This window comes from Brachyistius frenatus, unplaced genomic scaffold, assembly GCF_029030835.1.
Source record: "Brachyistius frenatus isolate BFR_SWC_R1_liver_20210118 unplaced genomic scaffold, ASM2903083v1 Contig_40, whole genome shotgun sequence".
Taxonomy (NCBI): domain Eukaryota; kingdom Metazoa; phylum Chordata; class Actinopteri; family Embiotocidae; genus Brachyistius; species Brachyistius frenatus.
Genome location: NW_027210639.1, coordinates 1,532,234 through 1,556,133, shown reverse-complemented (window position 1 = coordinate 1,556,133; position 23,900 = coordinate 1,532,234). Strand labels below are relative to the sequence as shown.

Here is a 23,900-nt window from a genome sequence, read left to right as displayed (position 1 = left end):
ATAGCAGCTTTTCCGGCAGCTGTGTGCTCACGAGCCGAACTGTTGATTTATGGACTGGGTTTTTGATCAAAATGGAGCTGTTCAACATTGTTGGCAGATGCTGCTAAGTGATGGAGAAATCATTAGATGCAGCTCCGGGGCTGGTTGGCTGGTGAGGCATTATGTGTGCTAGTGTCTTTGTCTGGTATTATTTTACTGTGTAATGCTGTGCCATCAGTTAAAGGGTGATTAAAGTGTGCAAACTGGCATCTGGAGGATTTTATTTAAACCCACAGCTAGCGGGGATGAATTTTAAACTCCGAGCAGGTTCAGGCACACTTGTGGTATTGTGTGTCACTTGGTGGGAGAATATTCACATCCTTTACTTCAACTTAACAGTACCAAACACTCCATTACATTCAAAATCCTACTTAAGTTAAAGTACAAATATACAAGTACAAAAATGGCAATACACTGAAATTTGGTTTTTGGTCTTTTCAATGCAAATTTCATTGCTTTGTAAAATACTGGATAATTTAGACTCTACAGGGTTTTATTTTTTCAGTTAAGCTTTTGGAGAAGTTTTAAGGGGAACTTGTTTCTAAGTGTCATGCATTCAAATATTGACTTAAATATAATTTAAATATAATTGATGGACAACAGTCGTGATTCAACCCCTTCTCCATGGAAGTTGCATTTATATACAGCTACAAAGTCATAGTTTGGGTCTAATTTGTGAACTGCAGCAGCGGTTTGATGTGGTTGGGGTTGATGGTCGGCATACAAAGTGCTCTGCACTAATGCCAGAGACCAGGTTTCACATCCAGACTCCTGTGTGGTGTTTCTAGGCAACAAAAGTACTTTGGTTAAGATGAGGGACAGATCGTGATTTTAGTTAAATTAAATGTGTCTCCTGTCACGATGGACTTTTTCTATAAAACAACAGTTTTTTTTCCAACCTTAACCAAGTGCTGCTGTGCCTAAACAGAACCATAAAACAGTTTAGTAATGTTGTATTCTCACCAAGTGGAAATTGTACTGGAAGATTGGACATTTCAGCTAAAAAAATGTTATTAATGAACGCATTGATTACGTATCATCAATGTGTATTTGAACTAGCTACATTTTATCATTAGGTTACAAGAAAATATAAGTCATTCATAATTAGATTTATTTCAAAATGTATTTGTCAGTGGAACATAAACAGTTTTTTTTAAGTGAACTCGCTTTAATGACAGTATTGCATAGTGGCTTATCAAGGTGGACACTATATACTATTCTGTACTTTAATAACCTACTCATGATACAATATGTAAGTTTTTAATACGTAGGTTTGCTTAGTAACTGATTAATATAAGTGTTAAATATATGTAGTAACTTTCTACTACTGCATGTGCATTCTTGGATATTCATCATCTAATTGCAAACTGAAAGCCATAATGATGATACATGTTTTTTGCCATACAAATAAAAAGCGGCACTCCTTCCTCAGTCTATCGTGAGGTCGTTCAGAGGTTTGCCTGCCCTGCACTTCTGTCTTTTCTCAGTAGCAGATCTCATTTCTTTTCTACAATGTAACACCAGAAACTGAAACTCACCCACCCAAACGGCTTCTAAACTTTTTATTTTCTTCTTCCCTCCACACGGTGCTTCTGATGTTGGCCTCTGTCTGCCTTCCCCAGTGCCAAACAAAAAAAAAACGAGACATTAAAAGAAATAGTCAAAGGGACTGTTGGAGGTCTCAAAGAGTTAAAAAAAAAAAACCTGGCATTTGCTGAACAGGAGATGTGTCAGTACTGAAAAGTCACATCAAAGTTGATATTCAGCTGAGGGGGGAATGCAAAATGGACACCCACGCACCGAGGAAACAGTGCGTCTCATTTGTCGGAAAGCTTTTTAATGTGTTACATAACTCATAAAAGAGATGGGAGGTGGGTTTTTGATTGCACTGTTTAAGTCTGGCTTACGGACCGGCACTTTACAGCATTCAAACTCGAAATGACAAATGCTTGGGGATCTTTTTTCCTGTAAAATAAACATCATCACAGCCGACTCCAGTAGGAATTAACAATGACTGTGCAGTTGATCACTTTTCAGTGAACTCAACTTATTTTTGTTCTGCGTTGTGGCTGGCCTTTAGCTGTTATTCTCACCACTTTGTTCCAGAGGCTGCCTAAGTTTAAGGCCTCATTGGTCATAACCGCCACAGTACCCTTTGACACACAATTGCTGCTTTGGCATTTAGCAAGGGCATCATTATGTGGAGGTGTCCGACAGCAGTGCAGAGAGCGGCGAGGTCCAGGCCGTATTTCATTAGGCTTCCGGATGAAATGGAAGGCCTCATTAACATGCACGGCCACAGGTTGTTATTGCCCTCTTCCTCTGTCTCTCTCTGTCAGATGCTCAGCCACAACGGCGACTGACTCATTCTTATTAGGCTTAAACTAGTCCACAGTTGTCCAATTGTTTTGTTACAGTTGCCTTCTTGGGAGAACGCAGGAAGTGAAATCCCTGCAATCCATTTCAAACAGTAATTTGATGCAAGTCTGATGTATGGTGTGAAGCTGAGAGGATGTTGACATGAGATGATTAGCAGATACTCTGCAGATGATTCCCTCAGGATTTGAAGACATTCTCTGTAGTTTGTTACATGTAAACTAAATGAATCCTCACAGGATGAAAATGACTAAATGTTTTATTAATTTTCATAATTCATAATTGTTTAACCAGAGCTAGAAAACAAAGATGTATCAAACTTCTCTACCTCTTTGGCTGCGACCGACATGTTTCAGGAGCATCATCATGGGAAAACCAGTCTGTTGCTTGTCTCTGGAATACAATCCCCTCTGATTAGTAAGGTTTATGCACAAAAACAAGGCTGTTAAATGTATGGCTTCATTTGATTAAGAAGCGGTCATGGGGTGAAAGTGACATCAACTGTCTGTTTGAAACATGCAATGAACCCGTCCATCCACCCCGACCTTCTCCCTATAGATTATGTGGCTCAATAAATAACAATGTCACCTTTTGTCCTTTTTCGCGCCTGTCATAATTACTGGGGCCACTAGAGGGCAATGTCACAATGAAACATAACTATTGGTCGTAATAGCCAGTTCACGCAAACAACCTGAGATATCATCTTGTAGTCTCAAATACGGTCATGCATTGAAAACATGGCTGCTGTTCATAGTTTGATCAGACAGTGCTAATTTACATAACAATGTGGCCTATTTTACATCTGTTTGCATGCAAAAAAATCCAACAAACATATACCAGCTAATATATACTTTTCATTATATTCCTTAAAGTAGGGTCAAGTATCAGCCCTCAGGTCCGTACCAGATTTTTTTTTATCTGTACTCTTGCCATGTTATTTGCGAATAGCACATTGACACAGAGAGGTTCCTAATGCCTTAGTGTTTGCACAGGGCCCTAAAACAGCAGGTACAATACATAGAGTGGTTAATATGGTTTCACAACGAACAGCATGACTAGTACATTTATGAACGAAAACAATTAAGCCTTTGCAAGAACATCTAAATCTGCTTCCTTTGTTCAGATGAGACTTCTGGTTCACTGATCAGCTTATAAAGTTGATGGAGGGAATGTGTTAGCAACCAGACATCTAACTTTCTAACTTTGTCTGTTATTTGGTGCAGGGCGTGCAGCTCACTGAGTTTATCGGATAAAGCTTTTCACCAAAAACAGCTGTTTGATGGTTTAAGAAAGCGGTGGGACTGAAACAAACATTAAACAAGTTACAGGCTGTGAAAGTAAAACAATGAGCTGCTCGCCGACAGAGAGCTGCCAGAAAGTGGTTTATAATTGTCTGGGGATTAATCGATAGGAGCAGCTTTTACATTACACATCATTAATTATATAATTTTTACAAATATGAATAAGTGCAACTTTAAAATGCAGAAATATCTGCTTCTGATTCAACTCTCTGGGATTCTCTCCCTGAATGCATCATGACATCTCCCGGAGCTTTGGAAAAATTATACAATGTCCAAAATAATTCAATCTGCTCACCTTGAACTCCTATCAGAAGCCCAATAAAGACGTGAGATCCTTGAATATAAGTGACTGAACTGTGTTTCCATTTCTGAAAGTAGAGTTGGCACCACAGGAGCATATTTTTTGTTTGTTTATTATTTCACAGAGGTTTTTTATAAAATAAATAAATATCAGTTTTTTTCCCCCTCCCTTTCCTTTCAAAGTTACATAAGCAGCATTGAGAGTATTGGGACTCTGAGCCATCATCACTGTCAGACAGGTCATTGTGCTGCTGGCACTCTAACTGACTATGACGTCAACCCAGCATTCCCTTATGGGCTTCATATAGTACCGCAAACTATCTGCTGCTGTATGTACAACAACAGTTCCCTAAAAAAAAATGTGTTGTGCTGTCGCTGCAAGGCGAGGAGCAGGAAGCGAAGCAGAGAGGAAGGCAATTCAAACGTAGCCCTCTTTTTTTTTCTAGGTCTAATCCCTCTTAGTAGGGGAGCGATAAGCGTGTTTTGACTTAGCCCAAAATTTCCTGTTGTTTATGCATCCTTTGCCAAACCACGTGGATCCCTGTAGAGTCGGATAATCTTAGTGATGCCAGTTTGGCAGGGCTGCAAATATACCACTGCCTCCTGGCCCAGGTCAGATCACAACAGCGGGGTGGAAAGCAAAATGCCTCAGCGTCTGTTTGCTTTCATTTTTCCCCCTCTCTATTCATCTTTGTTTAAGCGTTTACTCATAGATAGGAATCTGTCAAAGCTGGCGGCTTTGTTGTCGTGCGCCTCTCATTCCTTTCTGGTGCTCGTGAGCTCTTTGCTTGCAGGGGAGATGGAGATTGGTGCAATCATAGTTCAGGACGAAGCATATTTACCCCCCCTCCACCCCACCCTAAGAAAAAAGAGAGCCAACCAATAACATCCCAAGCAGCCAGTTCCTCACTGGTGGAAGAGGAAAAGCCTCTTCATCTTTCTACAGTTTCCCACCAGGGTCTTTCTTCTGGCTTCCGTGCGTTTGTGACTTTATCCGTTAAGTTGTGAAACTCCTCGATGTAAAGGGGCCGTGTGGTTATGAAACAGTCGCTGCCGGTGAAGCAAGTGTGCCTATTCCATCATTATGTGCTATACAATCTGTCACAATGACCTTTAAACTTGAAATGCTTCCTCTCACTTTCTGACACCTCACGCTTGGAGCTAGACACAAGACAACGGGGAGTCCGACACATGCAGTACACATCACACCTGCTGCCAGACATTCATAGTGTTGGATTGCTTTTGAATCATGCATATCAGTCACACTCCAAATAATTCTGATTGACTCTGCAACTGTGAGTAACGTAGCTTGACTAGTTAGGTTTCCAATCATACCAGTGATCCTGTTTGATTGTAACTGCGTTTGAATCTTCTGGTGCAAAGTGTGTCTGCTTTTCACTGTAGACTAAATAAGTTAATGGAAACCTGCTGTGAAGGTAATGTTCTTAAGTTAGAAAAGGGATAACACTTATTTGCTCCTCCATTAACACCGGTGAGAAACAGAAGCTGTAGAAGTTGAACACAGTGTTACAGCTCTGAGGCTGATCTGGTTCCTGGTTCCGTAGCCCAGCGAGGATGTTACATTAGAAAGGACTCTGCTGACCACAGATCAGCTCTGAGCAGGACGTCCTAGTAAGGCTTCAGGACAAAAATGTAAAAAAAAAAAAAGGACAGATTAAAAGGACAAAAAAGGCATACTGTACTACATATTTCACATTACTGTAATGCAGTTGATACGCTCATGCATGAATGTGATGTAGGATATTGTTACCCCACTACAGAGCCAGAGGCAGTGGAAATGCAGTGGAAAAATGCTGACTGCATATACTGCAGCAAGAAAAAAATAAAACCAACTTTATTTGACACAAAAAACACTGGACAGCAGGAGGTTGAAGGTTAGATGTTTGGGGGACAGTGAAGAGAAAAAGAAGCAGCATCCTCTGGTGTTAAAGCTGCCATCAGTGAGCCCGGGATGTTTGACATACGTCAGTGCTAGTTTACCTCCTTCATCACTGCTACTGTTTGCTGATTCCTACATATTTATAGCCATTACACTGGTGGTATTTTAATGCCAGCAAACTGCTAAGAGCTAGCAGGCATTAGTGTCAGATAATATTATATTAGGCTGTATAGTTTTGCAGTGGGAGAATTGGTTCTTCTAGAACAGCATCAAAAGAAAATGTAACCACATTTAAATCAAAGGGATTGAAATTATATTAAAGTTTACTCTGACTTTGAATGATCCATATTTAAAGAGCAGTAAATGTAGCCTGGTGTTCTCAGACCCAAATTCACCGTGTGTATATATTAGTCTGGACAAGGCAAAAACCTCGGGTTAATTTTGAAACTATTGTTACATCCTTTAACCAATCAGCATTGACCACCATATGCACTGAATCTCTACCACCACTACAACTATATTTGTAAAAAACACTTGACTTTACTCTCATTTCATTTAACCACTGACACCGCACAGCCAGTCTGAAGAGCAGACCAATCAGCAACCAAAGAAAAATGTAAAACAGGTCATGTAAACTGAAGTCTGGCCACAGTTAAAGAGGACTTTTTGGTTCTTCAGGTCTTGATTTGGGATCTTGAAGTTGCCTGGTTCTGAACTGGTCTCGGAGTACAGTCGAACATATGTGCAGTACAGCAGAGAAGTTAGTTTCGTTAGTGCTGCCAAAAGTGAGTTTTGAGCTGAGCTTAATTTTCTAAAAGCTCCCAGCAGATGGATGTTTCTTGTTTTTCCAAATGCTAATTTGTTTCTTAGTTTTTCAGGAAGTTGCGTGCTCCATTGTCTCCTTCTGCTTTGGGACTAAATCTTGATTTTACTCCATCTTTCACTTTGAAGTGCTGCTTCATGAATAAATATAACTTTTAAAAATAATTTGTCTGCCATGTGATAAAAAAAACATGAATCGACTACACACACACACACACACACACACACACACACACACACACACACAGATATTCTATTTACACACACACTTGTCCTTCTGTTTACTCTTTTCTGTTTGCATGCTTTCTGAGACAAACACATTGATTCAGTCCCTTCCTTCTCAGCTGATCTCTCTCTCACACACACACACACACACACACACACACACACACACACACACACACACACACACACACACACACACACGCACACATATACATCATGTTTTGATACTGTTTGGCCTTGTCGCTCAGTGAAACTGAGCTAGAAGAGTGGCCTCTGTTGTACTGATGAGACAGTAATTAGCACTAACTCCTAAGGGAGTGCAGATAGACTTCACACAGCTTGACTCTCTCTCTCTCTCTCTCTCTCGTCCTCCACTGTCATTAACAGCAGCAGCAGGTCTCTGCTTCTCACTCATTCTCCAATCTCATTATATCCCATCCAAAAACAAACAATCTGGCACATCCAGTTAACTTTGTCTGCCTTTGTTTAGGTTCGTGAAAACTTCCACGACACGCAGCTCTGTAAAGAAAAGAGACGACATAAAGGAGGACAAATCAATGCAAATAAAAAAGAATGCAGTCCATGAAGGTTTTTGTTGCTTGTTTGTTTTATTGGATATATGTTTAGAATAATACTAACGTGTCCTTGTGTGTTTTATCTTAATATGGAGTGCGATATGCAGGTGGTGTTTACACACAGCCCAGCCTGTGCTCTGCTGGTTTTGGTGTGTTTGATGCCAGAAGGAGCACACGCAGTGATGGACGGCATTTCCATAGAGATTATGCGTTTTCATTAGCCAGTTAGACACTATGTCATGTGTGTTGCTTCGGTCCACGAGGGGTTGGGCACTTGGGTGAAATGGGCAGAAAGATTCTGTTCGCTTCAGCAGTTTTGCTGGAATGATTGAAAGTGTGTGTGAGGCAGCGCAGTGCCGGGAATCTTGTATTGCTGTTTCAGGACTTTTTCAGACTGGAGACAGATAGTGATTCGGGAGCCATTTTTCACTTTTGTAGGTTTTTGCTGGAATACCCAAGTATACTTTTTAAACCTTATGTTAAGATGTGTGTGTTAGTGCGAATTGAGTGCACTCTCTCACATATGTGGGTGTGAGAACATATGTAAGTGGATAGACCTGCTGCTGAGTGTTTTAGGATTACCTGTTCAGATTAGCCCAGTTAACTCATTTATAAATCTAAAACCCAAACCCGGGATCTGATCCGACTTTTAATAGGCTTTGAGTTATTGCTGTAGGCAGATTTGATTTGACCTCACTCAGCCAGCCAAAACTGTTGATACATTTTACACAAGCAGTCTACTTCTAAAGCCTTGTACAGCAAAAGAGAATATGTTAGTTATTCTCCTCTGTAGCTGATGTTTCTTTTTGTGTCTTTTGAAGGACAGGAATGAAAACTACTATGTAGTTTGCCCCACCAAAACACTTGGGCGCTGCACCCAAGAGTTTTTTCTTCACAGTGCCTAAATCAAATGAACAGGGAAAAAAACAAAAAACTGATTGCTAAATATGGAAGGATGACAAAATTGCAGCTCGAATCCATTCACTGTAAACCGTATTTACCAAGGTTTTCTTATTATTAATTCCATGGCACAGTGTTTCGTAAAAAGTAAATTTGTACTGATAATAGTACAAAACGATGTGTAATATGCATAGTAGAAATGCATCGTTTTTAAGTGTCATCTCAACCCACCGCTCACTGGGACCACAAAGCACCTGCAGGAACTGAAAACCTGAGGTTGAGTAAAACACTAAATGGCTTTTGCAGAATAAGACGACCATAAAAAAAAAAGAAATAAATCAAAATCTGAGTTCATGAAAATGCTTCACATCATTCATTTATTCTGCGTTTTACAGTGTCTGTGTGTCTGTGGTCACAGCAGCAATGGTACCATTTGCTTGTAACAGGCGTCAGCTTGGTGGTGGTGAGCAGGGGACCTTGTTAGCATTCGGGGCTAACACCCAGTCAAATTCGCGCCCGCCGCATGTCTTTGTTTTCTCTGCTATTCTGCTCTCTTTCCTCCAGCAATTTGTTCATCATTACACACCATTTAATTCAATGCAAAGGGGTCAAAGAGGGAGAATAAGGCTTTCCAAGCTTACTATGTAACTGTTGGCAGACTTGTTAGCTTCACTTCTATTAGCATCACCAGCACAAGAAATGTCACACTGTTAATTCAAAAGATGATATTTTTACATGAACTGGTGTCTCATAACTCCCCAAACAACATTTTTACTTTGAATGAGGAGATCAGTAACAATGGTGCAACGTAACCAAAACACTATCAATGATAGCTTTTAGACTCCCTGGCTGTTTGTCTTGCTGTTTGTCAAGGCCACAAATGAAGACACCTTTTTTTTTTTTAGCTTCCTCAAGCAGTTAATTAGATTATTAGCTACATTTTGTGCACAACATTTGTGCTTGTATGTGTATTGATGCCAGAAGTCTGAAAAGAGCTCCACAGTTTAGTAACCTTGACTTCTCGTGACTGTTTTAGTTTTGAGCCTGGAGCTTGGAAACATGCAACGAGCTCTCATGTCTCTTAGAGACCCACTTAGATGTTAGAGCTAAACAGGTGCCTGAACAAGTAAGCTCTGAAAATGTAAAATGGATTCTGAATTTAATGCAGACCGTGTAAAGAAGCAACTAAAGGATTGTGCACTGTGGACCACTTGTAAACAATCCAGGGGAATTAAAATGTTAATGGTAGTCAGTGTTTTCTAGAGGAGGTCAAATATAAATTATATTTGCTCCAACTTTTATTTTTCAGGTTGTTACTCACTGCTTCCAGCAAGGTCTGGACTCCTACGGCTCTCCTCCAGTATCCCACTGTTTAATCCCTCTCACAGTGCAGACAGCTCTGCACGAGGCGAGCAGAGTGGTGCAAATAAATTCACCCTTAACAAGAGTGTGATTAGCCTATTGATTCTTTCTCCCAACTTCCTCGCCGCTTCAAAAATGGTCCTGCACAATGACATTTCTGTGCCACGGCACATTGACACCAACAACCTCGGTTGCAAATATGGTTTGATCCCCCTTTGTCCTTGAACGGTGAAGGTCATGCAGCATTTCTCATTGTGCTGTGTGTTCACATTAACATGGGCACGTACTGTGGTTTTCATTCATATATGAACACTGAAATAATGGGTTCTGCTTCCCTGCTTTGTGTTTGCCCCCCTGCAGACTGAAGAAGAAGTCTCAGTCCGTGGATATTGCCAGTCAAGGTTACTCCCCGACACTGGTGCCAGCCTCGCCCCTCAACAGGGCTGCACCACCTGTTGCCAAGACAACCACTGTCCTCGCGGTGCAGGAAAACAACACCACCAACTCCCAGCGTCGCAGCCCTCGATGTGGCGAGCTGAAGAGAGGCTACACCATAGGTAACAGACACAGGGACCGGGGCTCTGATCTGTGTGTTTGTGCAGCTGCTGGTTATGTACAAATTTGAACTGGAACATTTAATTTGACTTAGATGACTATCCAGCTCTTATTCCGTCAAAACGTGGCTTGTTATTATTCTGTGTTGTTGTATGTGGATGTGCAGACATTTGGAGTTCATGCACTCGCTGAACTGTTGACACAAAGTTTTGACACAGCCAGACTTTACTGTGTCACATCCACGGCTGGCTCTCCCCGTCCTCAACTCCTAATTCATTTCCTGCCTACAAATTCTAATTACGTGGCTGTGATGACATTTACTCCTGGGATGAATCCTATTTTGGGATGTGGCGGTGATGGGTAACTGTCTGCTGCGGGTCTATTTCCATGTCGGTGGGTTGGTCGCTGCTGTGAGAGTTAAGTACACTTTTGGGAGCAGCCTCCTCAGAGATGATGAAATGAGTTTGAGCTCAACTAATTCCACACTGATGAATGCAAATGCATCTCTGTTCACTTCATTGATGTGATTCAGTTAGCAAGTTGCTTGGGTGAAGGTTAGGAAGAGGATGCGAGTAGGCAAAGGTAGTTAGTGCTGCTGAAGGTGGTCTGCAGGAGCTTAAGTGTTTATTTCTATACTCTAATTTCTAGATTTATATAATATAATATATATATATTTATATGTATATATATATATATATATATATATATATATATATATATATATATATATATATATATATATATATAGAGGTTTTATTTATTTGTTTTGAATTCAATAATATATTTTCATTAAATCGTTTGGTAGGACTTGAACATTCATTTCATTCAGTTGGGTAAATTCTGCCTGACTTTGATTTCTGTTAACAAACGACTCAATTCAATTCTAATCTTCAGACTACAAAAAAGAAGAGTCTGTGGAGAGTTTTAACTCTCAAACAATGCATGCTCGGAGGCCTGTTAGAGTGCTACTTCTGTCTCTTGAAAAATGTAATTCAAGTGGGGTATTGGCATGTTTGGGTTTTGCCAAACATGTAAATGACCAAGTTTTCATTCCTAACATGGTTTCCCTGCATGTCCTTGCGCGCGCAGCCTGGTTAGTCATGTAAATCAGCGAAGCAGCTTCAAACTCTGCAGCAGTGGGAGAGGGCAGGGTCGGGGCTGGTTTGCAGGAAGACCTTGTCACGCTGGGATCGCAGTGCGTCACTGCTTAGGCAGGACTGGGTGAAGGTGTGTCACTCCCCTCGTGTGTCTGCTGGTGTCACACGCTAATGGGCTCTCTACAGAACCATCAGGCATCGACTGCGGCCCTGCAAGCCAGCCATCGAGCGGAGAGTGCATTGATCTGCGGCCGTCCGTATCTGCTCAGTCGGCGATAATCAATGAAGGAAATTGTGGGATGAAAGCTTGGCAGGACAGGTGGGCTGACTGTTGATATTTCAGCCACTCTTATCGTCCATTACCCACTCAATGGCAACTCTGGTCTCTTTTTGAAAGCGGGGGGTCGGAAGTCACAGTCATTCGGCCATCAAATGAAACGCGACTGAGACTTAATGTGCTTTTAAGGCTTTTAACTGCAACGTAACCATTTGTACGAGCCTCGAAAGCATGAGTCAGTTAATCGTTTGCTACAGCAGACCTTGGCCTAGATGAAACAATCAGAGGAAGGCCTGAGTTTTCATCGTTTAAATACTCCATCATTCACTCATTTACATTGTTTTATAGCATAAGACATTGATGAGTGACTCCAGTATCTCTCGGTCCTGTGTAGATGGGATGCCGTGATTGCAGCCCTGTGGCTTTTTCATAGAGTCAGACCCAGACCAGGCTGCTCCTGCAAGGCTGATCATGCTAATTTATTCTAATGGTCCAGTAATAATGTGGCAGACGTCTTGCTGTGCTTGTCTGCCAGGCTTCAGACAGACCTGTCATTGGAGGCACATAGCACATTCACAAAAGACATTTTAATAACCTGACCAATGAGCCTCCCACCAGGGCGACACCACCTCGGAGGAGAAGCAGTGATTGATGTGTTGATGGGGTTCTTCCATTAAATGTGCTGCGGTCATTGCAGCGTCCTTTAACCCAGAGCGAAGAGTAGCAGCGTCTAAATGTGTTGACGTTGATGAGGGTCAGTCATTACTTGGGCTGTTGTCAGCAGAGCAACGAGGAGAGAGGACAAGGGCGACTTGTGCAGTACACTGACAGAGGGAAGCTGTTTGTCCCATCTCGTGGTGATTAGAGGGTGATGTGCTCTCGAAGAATGTTTGGGACAAAAGACAGGACAGGAGAGGATGAAAATTATGAAAAGTAGACAAAGGAAAAATGGAAGTGGAAGGCATATTAGAGAAGAGGGAAGGAAGGGAAAGCTCAGAAAAGGAAAGGGGAGCGGATGTGTGGAAGAGTGTAAAGGAACAAAGGGGAAATGTAAAGAAAAGGTAGAGAGATGGAAAAGTGAGGAAGTGAAGGCAAAAGAAAGGAGACAAGAAATGAGAGGAAAGGAAAGAACAGATATTAGGAAAGGACAGGAAATGAAAGATGAAGGAATGGAGGTTTGGAGAGAAAAGGACAGGGGAGAAGGAAAAGAAAGGAAAGATTCCTGAGAGGATACGACACTTGACACCACTCTCCCCAGACTCCCGGCGCCTCTGTCTGACAGCCTCCCAGTCCCACCACCACGTCTGACCTTTACATCATTATAAGCAGCCTTTAGCCCGCTCTGTGCAGCTCGCTGCGCTCTGCTCAGTAACAGAAGATGAAGCGAGAGGCTCCACAGCTGTAGACTCATTAAGTATGTCGAACTGTGGTCCTGCCTGCGAGTGCATGTGAAAACTGTTTCATCACACTGGGCTCTTATTGCTGTACAAGTCCTCTCCTCTGTCTTTATTTTCCAGGGCTGACTCATGCTCGCTGTGCAGCACAATTGGGTTTGGTTCTGTGGGCTTTTGTGCACTCTGTAAAGTTGACTATGGCCACAGATCGGAACTGTGTTAGGTGTTGCACTCGCAGGCAGAACACTTGCCACCGTCCCTCCTGCAGACATCTTTGTATGGGTGCAAAGGGAGAGCCTTCACAGCATGTCACTGCAGCTAATGGCTTCTAAGACCTTCACAGCCCTCCTCACCGCCCGCCGTCCTGTTTTTCTTTTCCTGCTCTTTCCACCATCATGTTCTCCTCTTCTCCCTCACCCACCACCACATCTCTCACTCTCTCCATCCTCACACTCTCTACCTTGTTATCCTCTAATGTATTTCCTGTGTGTCTGACCGGGGGGGGGGGGGGTATAGGTAGGAAGGTAATCTGTCTTAAGGACAGACGGACAGCACCAACAGATTGCTACAAACTGTGGCACCAAGCTTGTCTGCAGTCGTGAGGAGAGACATTTTATCATGTTAAGCTGTTGTCTGAGTTGTTTACACACTCGCAGAGACGGAAAAACTCCTACTTATGGTTAGACACAAAGATGAACGCAATAGTAAACAAAACAGATGTTTACAGGAGGGGGCAAATATACCTGGAACATTCTTCTATCAAGATATTATGGATTCAAAGTCAAATTTTAAGATATGATCATTTGTAGGTTGTTAAATTCTAAACTAGTAAAACCTTGAGTGTGTGATATTAAGATTTTATGAAAGGTGCAGTATCAGACTTGTGTACTGGCAAACCAATCAGTCCAACCCTGTTCTGAAGTCTCATCAGGATCCATCATAAATAATTTCCTTTTAACAAGACCAGTTGTATGAGTGTGAAATTATTCAAGTGCTGCCGTGCCTTGCTACCTCAGTGAATGTGCGTGGCTGGCAGGCAGCACCAGAGGCCCAACTCTGCTAACACAGCATTGTATCTACAGCAGCTGACACAGGAAATGCTAATAAACAAGTCAAAAGCACACGTGTTGGCGTGCCCTAACGCCCAGCGAGCGGCGGACCCTGCCACCGCCGCCTTCTGACTGATTATTCCCCTGTTAGTTATTCATTGGATTTTCAATGCAGGGTCGAAGAGGGGAGGAACCGATGCAGAAGGAGGGGGAGCAATACGCTAACACGCTGCAGGCTGCCACCAAACCTTGATGCTTGATGTGCAGTTTCGTGAAAGGGAGCGGCCGGATTTCCATTAGCAGCTATTCAATAGATCGAAGGAAGTGTCAGGTTGGGGTGTTAAGTCGCAGCCCTGTCGCTCCATTACTTCTGATACCTGTGTTTTTGTTTGTGCGTTGAACCGCAGCTGCAGCACTTGTCCTTGAAAGCTTTACTTTCCGGTCCCCAGCAGCAGCATGATGTGGCAGGAGGAGCTAATCACTACGGTGGTTGACAGTTATAGCCAGCGCCGTGGGCTGTACACACGTGTTGCGCTCTCACTCTGTTTGATGTAATTGTCTCAGGTGGCACATCTCTGGTGTTTACACATCCGGATTGTAGCCAGGGGTGGCAATTACATGCAAGCCTCTGTGAGACATCCCTTTGCGTTTTCTCTATGGAAATGGGACAGATTACCTGTCTGTGACCGTTTTCGAGAAGATGGAAATGGCGTCGTACGGTATTCTCTGCTTGCTCGTTTAGCTTGATGGTGGAAGATGCTGGGATCTCACGTGACTGTCACGCTTTGTTCTAAAGACTCAGATGTCCTCCATTATCGCCTTGAGTTTTCACCGCTGAGGGCATCACCGCATGATTAAGAATTCAAAGGTCATGACTCTGTAATGGGGCATGTTTCCCACCCATGGCCACCTGTTTGACAGATGCATGTGACCCCTTTTCTACCCCACTGTTATGTCAATGTTTGGATCTGAGGACCTGCTGAATGAGCCCCGTTACACAGTATAACGAGCAGCTACTGTCATGGTCACAGTCCTCGTAAATTTAGCTGTACTTTTCTCTTGAGTTCAGGTTTATCCCACCATTTTGGAGTCCACATCCTCATGCAGGCATGCTGTGTCCCCCATTGTGCAGTTTCTTTTGTTTCATAGGAACCCATGAAACGAGCCAGTATTCATGAGGACTAGAGATGATCCTAAGCATCCGGGCATATTATAATGCATTATGATGGAGCAGCTGAAATGAAGCCAATCAAAACCTTTTCTTCACTCCACTGTGCTGTGTGTTGTCCACCTCAGCCTGCTAGTGTTGCTGCTGCTCCCATTAATGACAGCCGGCTCTACAAGGAAGCATTCGGTCTAAGCTGCATATTTGACCAAATACCAGTATGTGTCCTTGATCTTAATCATTAGGAAAGATCAGAGAACAAATTGTTCAAGAAAAAGCTTCTCATCTCTCTGCAACGATGAACCACAAGTGGACTGAGTGTTTCTGTAGTCCCAGCCACTCCACCAGAGTGAGACATCTTCTTTCTTTCTGGGTCAGAGGTTCCCGAACTTTTCTGTATGTATCAAACCAAATTCCCCAAGCAGCTCTTCCTATTTTAGATACCAACATTTTGTTGCAGGTTAAAATCCATTGGTTTAACCATTCTATAACCCCAGAAGGGCTGAATAACAACAATACAAGACTTCTGTTGCCTCCAGGGCATTGCTCACATCTTTGATTTGTTCAGCTACTGAAAGTGAAACGAAACAGCTTCTCTGATTCTACACAAATAACACGTGACTTTAGACTTATTGATTTTGGTGAAATGTCACTTTGTTGTCATCATCTGTTTAATGCGGATGGGTGTCGGAGGCTATGATCTTAACTTTGGTTGATTTTCTTTTTCTGTAAAGATTTGTGGTTGGAAATGCTAATTTTGTAAAGTGGAACTGAAACATTCAGACAGTTTTCTGTTGAACTTTATAAGTAGTATTAAAGGTCTGGAAAGAAAGTTTGGCAAACATTGTTTCAGTAGAAATGTACCTCTGCCTTTATCCTTTACAACATGAGTCTTCACATTTAAACCAGACAAATGGAAAAGTCCTTTTCACTCACTGCCGTGCTCTTATTACAGACCATGAGGGATGCAGACTTTAAGGACAAAGGAGGACACTTCTCTGGTTTTAAATCCACCTATAAGTACGAGTGGCTGCCATGTTGTATCAAACATTTACATGCTCTTCCCGGAGTGAATGAGCGAGAATGGCGAATGAGGTGAACGTCCGTGAGAGAGAATAACTGTAAAAGTAAGAGAGGCAGAGTAAGAGCTATCCGTCACGCTCTGACGGCAGCACCCACAGCTATGCCACGGTGCCTTTGCCAGCAGCGCTGCTTGTGTGCGCTGAGATAAGCCGGAGCCTTCTTGCCTTGGCGGTATAGGCTGGTCACGTAGCACTGGGAGGCAGCTTAGCCCCACCACAAATCCAATGGAGGGTCTTTCTCTCACCCGCTCTTTCCTTCGCTTCCTCCCACGCAGCCTTGTTTCCTCACTGTCTGTCTTCCCATCTGTGTCGACGGTCACTGGCGTTTCCTCTCCTCTGCGTCTCCATCACTGTTTGACACGTGTTCACTCCAGAGATCTACCCTTCCTAGCAACCACTGAATGAGCAGCCGCATGCAGGAGGTGGTGACAGTGCAGGTCATCCAGATGTTTGGGGAGATTCGACTAGAATGGGAAGGAAAAAAAAAAGGTCAGCTGTTTGTAGCAAGTAGAGCATAACGATTTTTCTTTTGCCATTTCTGGCTCAGATTTGTGGATTTGCTTCCTTTCTTTTGCATATATTATCATAAATTGATTATTTTCAGGTTTTGAAGTTCTGGCTGGGCAAAACAAATATTTATACTCAATAGTATAAAGCTGAATATCTCATGGAAGATATAACTAACAAAACCTGATATCACACCAGATCATGTAATGCACCCGTCAGTCCACTAGAGGATGACGTGTCAGCGTCACGTTTTGCCTTGCCGAGGCATGACAAGAACACGCATGTGGTTTAGGCCCCAAAAACTATGTGGTTAGGTTTTGGAAAAGATCCTGGTTTTGGTTAAATGTGAGGCGGGGGCAATTTGGTTAAGTTTAGGCAAGGCAAGTTTATTTGTATAGCACATTTCAACAACAAGGCAATTCAAAGTGCTTCACATAAAACCATTAAAAGCATCAAAACATCAGGCAAAGGAAAAGCAAATTTTAAAACAATTAAGAACATTGATTGAAATATTAAAAACAGTCATTAAAACATTAAACAAGCTAAAAATAGAATAAAAGTTTCAGTGCAATTTAATAAATAAAATACAGTAATAAAATGGAGAAATGCAGGAAATTGATCAACATCCTTGAATCTGGTTCAATTAAAGGCAGCAAACAGAAAAGTATTCAATCTTGATTTGAAGCAGCTGAGAGTCTCAGCAGACCTGCAGCTTTCTGGGAGTTTGTTCCAGATATGTGGAGCAGAAAAACTGAACGCTGCTTCTCCATGTTTAGTTCTGACTCTGGGGACAGAAAGGAGACTCGTCCCAGACGACCTGAGGGGTCGGGATGGTTCATAAGGTTGCAGCAGATCACAAATGTATTTTGGCCCTAAACCATTCAGTGCTTTATGAACCAGCAGCAGGATTTTAAAGTCAATTCTTTGTTTGCAAAGACTTCAGAACTGGAGTGATGTGATCCACTTTCTTGGTCTCAGTGAGAACTCGAGCTACAACGTTCTGAATCAGCTGCAGCGTTCTGAGTGACTTTTTAGAGAGACCTGTGAACACACCGTTACAGTAGTCGAGTCTACTGAAGATGAATGCATGGACAAGTTTTTCCAAATCCTGTTGAGACATAAATCCTCTAATCCTTGATATATTCTTCAGGTGATAGTAGGCTGATTTTGTAATTGTCTTGATATGGCTGTTCAGATCGAGGTCTGACTCCATGACAACACCTAGATTTCTGGCTCGGTTTGTGGTTTTTAACATCAGTGATTGAAGCTGAGCGCTGACTTTCAATCGTTCTTCCTCGGCCCCAAATATAATTACTTCTGTTTTATTTGTTTAATTGAAGAAAATTTTGGCACATCCAGTTGTTGATTTGTTCAATGCATTTACCCAACCCTTGTATGGGATTATAGTCCCCTGGCAACATAGTTATGTAGATTTGTGTGTCATCTGCATAATTATGATAACACACTTTGTTTCTTTCCATAATCTGAGCCAGTGGAAACATGTAGATGTTGAACAGAAGAGGCCCCAGAATTGAACCTTGGGGAACACCACATGTCATTTTAGTCCGCTCTGATGTGTAATTAGCTACAGACACAAAACATTCTCGGTCCTTCAAGTAGGATTCAAACCAGTTTAGTTCTGTGCCAGAGAGTCCAACCCAGATTTTTAGTCTGTCTAGTAGTATGTCGTGGTCGACCGTATCGAATGCAGCACTGAGATCCAGTAATACTAAGACTGAAATTCTGCCACCGTCTGTGTTTAAGTGGATGTCGTTGAAAACCTTAACAAGAGCAGTTTCAGTACTGTGGTGCTGTCGAAAGCCTGACTGGAAGACATCAAAACACTTATTTACGGCCAAGAAGTTGTTCAGCTGTTGAAAACCCGCCTTTTCAATTATTTTACTTAAAAATGGAAGGTTTGATATTGGCCTGTAATTTTTCATTGTTGCGGAGTCTAAATTAGCCTTTTTTAGGAGTGGTTTGATAACTGCAGTTTTTAGGGCCTCAGGAAAGACACCTGAGAGAAGGGATGAGTTTACAATTCGTAGAAGATCAGTGGTCATGCAGTTTGAAATATTTTTGAAAAAGGCTGTTGGTATAATATCCAAGCTGCAGGAGGAGGACTTCAGATGTTGTATATTGTCTTCCAGACTTCCATGGTTGATTGAATGAAATTGCGTCATGATATTTGAATGGATATTATTTGGAGACGGGGACAACACATATCCTGCGGCTGGTGTGGAGGCACTTACTGCTTGTCTAATTTTCTGTATTTTGTCAGTAAAAAAGGAGGCAAATTGATTGCATGTCCAAGTGGATTGGAGCTCAGCAGCTACTGACACTGGAGGGTTCGTTAGCCTGTCGACGGTAGCAAATAAGGCGCGTGTATTGTTATTGTTTTTGGTTATGATGTTAGAGAAGAAGGCCTGCCTTGCATTTCTCAGTTCCAAATTATAATTGCGAAGTCTTTCTTTATAGATGTCACAATGAACCTGGAGATTTGTTTTTCGCCACCTGCGCTCAGCTTTTCGACACTCTCTTTTCTCTATTCTGACCAGCGTGGCATTTCTCCAAGGAGACCTTTGCTTACCAGCAACAACCTTCACTTTAGTGGATGCAATAGCATCAATAACATTTTTTACTTTAGAATTGAAGCTATCTACAAGCACATTGACTGAGATGCCAGAGAGGGCTGGTGTGGAGGAGAACCTCTGAGTAAATAGTTCACTGATGTTTTCAGAGATATAACGCTTCGTCACAACCTCGGTTTGGACATTTGTGTGCAAGGAGATTGAACTCTCAAAGAAAATATATAGGAGTCAGAATTTGACAGCATTTCATCCAATCCAGATCCAACTATACTACATGCCAGATTATTTAGGAACGCCATGAAATCTTCAAATAAGATCTTTTGTAACGTTGCTCAACCAACTGTTCTTCCTGTTGGACTTTAAATGTTCACACAGATGTTCAACCCCTCGTGTTAAAATGGTGCAGACCATCTTACGAGCATGTGTTATCCGTCAAAACGATCAGTCTGGAAACAGTTTTGAAATTTGACTTCAGTGTATGTAAAACAAAGTAACAGCCACGTGGACCTGGCCCTCCCATACACTCTGCAGTCTCTGCACACGGCAGGGTTTAAAGCAGTTTGGTTAATATTGTACAAGCAGCTCCACAGTTAATCCTGTGAAAGTGTTGCTGTCCACAGGGAAGCGCAGTCTACACTGCATGTTGATAAGAAAAACCCGACAACAACACGCCTCCAGGGCTACATTTATACTAAACAGCACCAGAGGCAGTCAAATCACACTGTTCTAGCAAACCTTAATTGGGATATCTGATAGTCTGGATTTGAGTTTTTTTCTGTCTGTAAACAACAAACCGAGTCATTTTCTTTGTTCAGGTGCAGCTCGTGTTCGGCGCCCGCAGTGTTTGAACGAGTCACACAGAGGCGTCCTGTTGGCCGGCTTTAAGATGTGTCTTCATACTCAGCTCAGTTTAATGTCCACTCTGCTATATGAGAGAGATGGACAGGCATGCATTTGCACACACACACACACACACACACACACACACACACACACACACACACACACACACACACACACACACACACACACACACACACACACACACACACACACACACACACACACACACACACACACACACGGGGACACACACACACACACACACACACACACACACACACACACACACACACACACACATACATGCACACACGCACACACACACACACACACACACACACACACACACACACACACACACACACACACACACACACACACACACACACACACACACACACACACACACACACACACACACACACACACACACACACACACACACACACACACTCCACAGCAACCCGGGAGGGATCAGAAACCATTTCCACAAAGGTTAATAGTATGCTTTAGTCATCTCCAGACAGCAGCGGAGCAGCTTTGACACTAACTTGGTTAAAGGCAGAGAATGTCACCTCTGTTTTACCAGGTTTTGACTTTTTACTCTGTGCTTATTATTCTCCGACCCGCCGTCATGTTCTCATCCAGTCCAGACTAGCTGCTCTGCAGAATTAATCACCGCTCCGTGGAGCTGTCTGACACTTTCCTTTTTACCATGGCTGCAAACAATAAGAGATGGAAGTTGATTCATAGATAGCGAGCATGACTCGACAGAAGTTTGTTGACCCAAGATGGTAAGTTGTATTACAAAGCCGTGACAGAGAGGCTTGCTGACTGATTTATGTTGCTCTTATTTTTATATGGACCCCCAGAGAGGATGAGACATCGCATGATTCCATCAATCTCACACTAACTAGGTTACATCTGGACAGAAATCTGGAGTGAATAAGGTGAACATCCTTTTACCATAACGTCACCCTATACTTTTATAAAAGAAAGGTTTTTTTGTAACACTCAATTTTCAAACAGAAGGAATTGCAGCTGCTGCCACCCTTTTTGAAATTGTCATAACATTGTTAACAAAGACATCATGAAGTTTGTGTTCGCTGTGGACGGACTTATGCATGCAAGACACACACGCACCTGCTATAAGAGAATCACTTATCCTTATACTGCCTCAATGTCACAAAGACCAGTATGATGTTAGCCCTGCCACAAATGCCCTTTTATATATTTGTCTGACATTTGTCACTTAGAAATGTTCCCAGAGACGACGCATGTAGTCCTTTAATCAATTCAATGCTTTTAAGCATCTCTTGTATCCTTTCTGTTTCCAATAGGGAACAATATTAGATGGACTTCAAAGTGCGCTTTACTTTCACCTGTTTCAAGGTTACTGAATTCAGATTTTTATCCACAGTATACGACGCTGTCATGCAGTATGTATGAGTCAACACTGTGTTGATTGCCAGAAACAAAAACCTCAAGAGATTTGTTCCAACCAAGGTCCCCTTTTTTTCTTCTTCTTTCTCCTTTACTTTGCTTTAGACAGCAACAAAAACATTAACGTTTTCTTGTGTAGTGCAAGAAAGCAGCATCAGGAAAGAGGCTTTACTACTGTAAAAGATCTGTGGGTTGGATTTATTGGCCTGCCGGTGTAATTACGTTGACCGGGAGTCTCTGGGTGGCCCTCTTCTCACTGGGCTCAATTTATAAATGCCACAGAGCTAGTAATCCCACTGTTTCCCCACTTAGTTTGGAAAGGGCTCGAGCCATCCTCTGGCTAGGATTGATTAGGTATAGCTCAAATGAAGAGTAAGCAGTTTTCCACTGTCGAACGCCAGGACCAGCCCCTGCTATTGATTCATTTTACAGCGCAGGGAAAATAAGATCTGCCACTTCACATAACTGTTGATATTTGTTTCCCTTTTGCTCCTGAATTTATGGGCTCCTATTATTAAAAAACAGCTTTAGTTTGCCACTGTCTAATGCACTGTACTTACTAAAACCAGAAACCCTGTTTATGTGAGGTCAGCCAGTGTACATTATTAGTCAATGCCTTTAAGGAGCAGATAAACCATTACAGATTAATGGATGTTATTTACATAATAGTTAATTGAATTGAAAGAAGAACTGGAATCTGATTAGTTGCAGTGTTATAGATTTGAAATGCACGCTGCCGCCTCAGTGGCTCCTTAATATTTATTATCAAAACAAACCTGTTTTTCTCATCTTTAGTCAGTGTCCCATTGCTAGTAGTGTTTGGGTGCTTCAAAACGTCAAGGTCAGCATAAGTAATGACTCTCAACAACACAGCAGCTACTGTCAATGTTTGTTTGACATGAAGTTATAAGAAAACCTGCTGAGGAAGATGTGGCTTAAAACTCTTGGCCTTGAGTTAAAGTTAAACATGAATGTATTCATAAAATCACATCAGATTTTCCATACGATTTGTGGTTGGCTTTTTTTTCTTTCTTTTTTAATAGTTGGTCAGTGTATTTACATATATTAACCTTCTGCAGGGACAGCGGAGCACTTTCTCCAAAAGACTCCTCCAGCTCCGCTGTCACAAGGACAGATACAGGAGATCATTCCTGCCCACTGCAATAAGACTGTACAATAACTCACCTCTGGCAAAATCCATCACACAACAATAACACTGTTGTCTGTGTTTCTTGGTTGTTTATATATAATAATATATATATATATATACTGTACTGTATATACTGTGCATTTTATATTTAATATTTTTTTTTACTGTTATTTTATTGCTTTTTATTATTTTATTATTATTTTATTGCTTTCCTGTATGCTGCTGAAGCGAAAAAAAAAAATCCCTTGGGGATTAATAAAGTAACTACCTAACCTAACCTAACCTACCTAATTATTTATAATAATGATAGTTTTCATTGCTAGTAGGGGAGTCCAACTTTCCCACACAGGATTTAAATAATACGAGATTTACAGGTAGTGAAGCTGCATGTAATCCAGTGTTACACTCGCTGTGTCTCAAGTAGCGTACTTGTGTTAGTACACAGCAAATTCACATGTTTGGAATAAACTCTGTCAATTCAAATCAACTCTTTTTGCTTGTACATGTGAGACCATCGAAAGTAACTCCTTTCTAGGAGTTCTTTTTTTTTTAACACTTTTCAGGAGTTGAACCTGAACTCTTTGGGAGTTAAAACTTGACTCCTATGAAAAGTACATTTTTACTTTCACCCTGAGTTGTTTGAACATGAACTCTTTCACAGTGTTGACAGCCAACACTTAAAAGCGTGAATTATTTGACATTCATAGAGTTAAAATGTCATCACACTATAAAGGTTTTAGGTAAGACTCTCTAAAAGATAACAACATATTCATCACCAATTTATAATTAACAATTATATGCAAGGTGATTATACGCAGTGTGCAACAATTAATTCTGCATGGATACTTTGTAACAATTTACAAACTATTTCATGTGTTAATGTGACCGTGATTGGTATATACTGTATGTTACGTTCCTAACTTGTACACTTATGGTTTTGAATGATA

At 41.8% G+C, this 23,900-nt stretch overlaps 1 protein-coding gene across 3 annotated transcripts in view; it reads left to right on the top strand.

Moving 5' to 3' along the window:
• The window catches only part of oxr1a (oxidation resistance 1a), a 169,876-nt gene that overhangs the window by 62,215 nt on the left and 83,761 nt on the right, over nucleotides 1-23,900 (top strand). For all 3 annotated transcript variants that reach the window (XM_069702116.1, XM_069702118.1, XM_069702115.1), the window contains one exon: nucleotides 10,161-10,357. In XM_069702116.1, coding sequence (XP_069558217.1) covers nucleotides 10,161-10,357 — 197 coding nt within the window. The remainder of the gene's footprint in view (nucleotides 1-10,160; nucleotides 10,358-23,900) is intronic.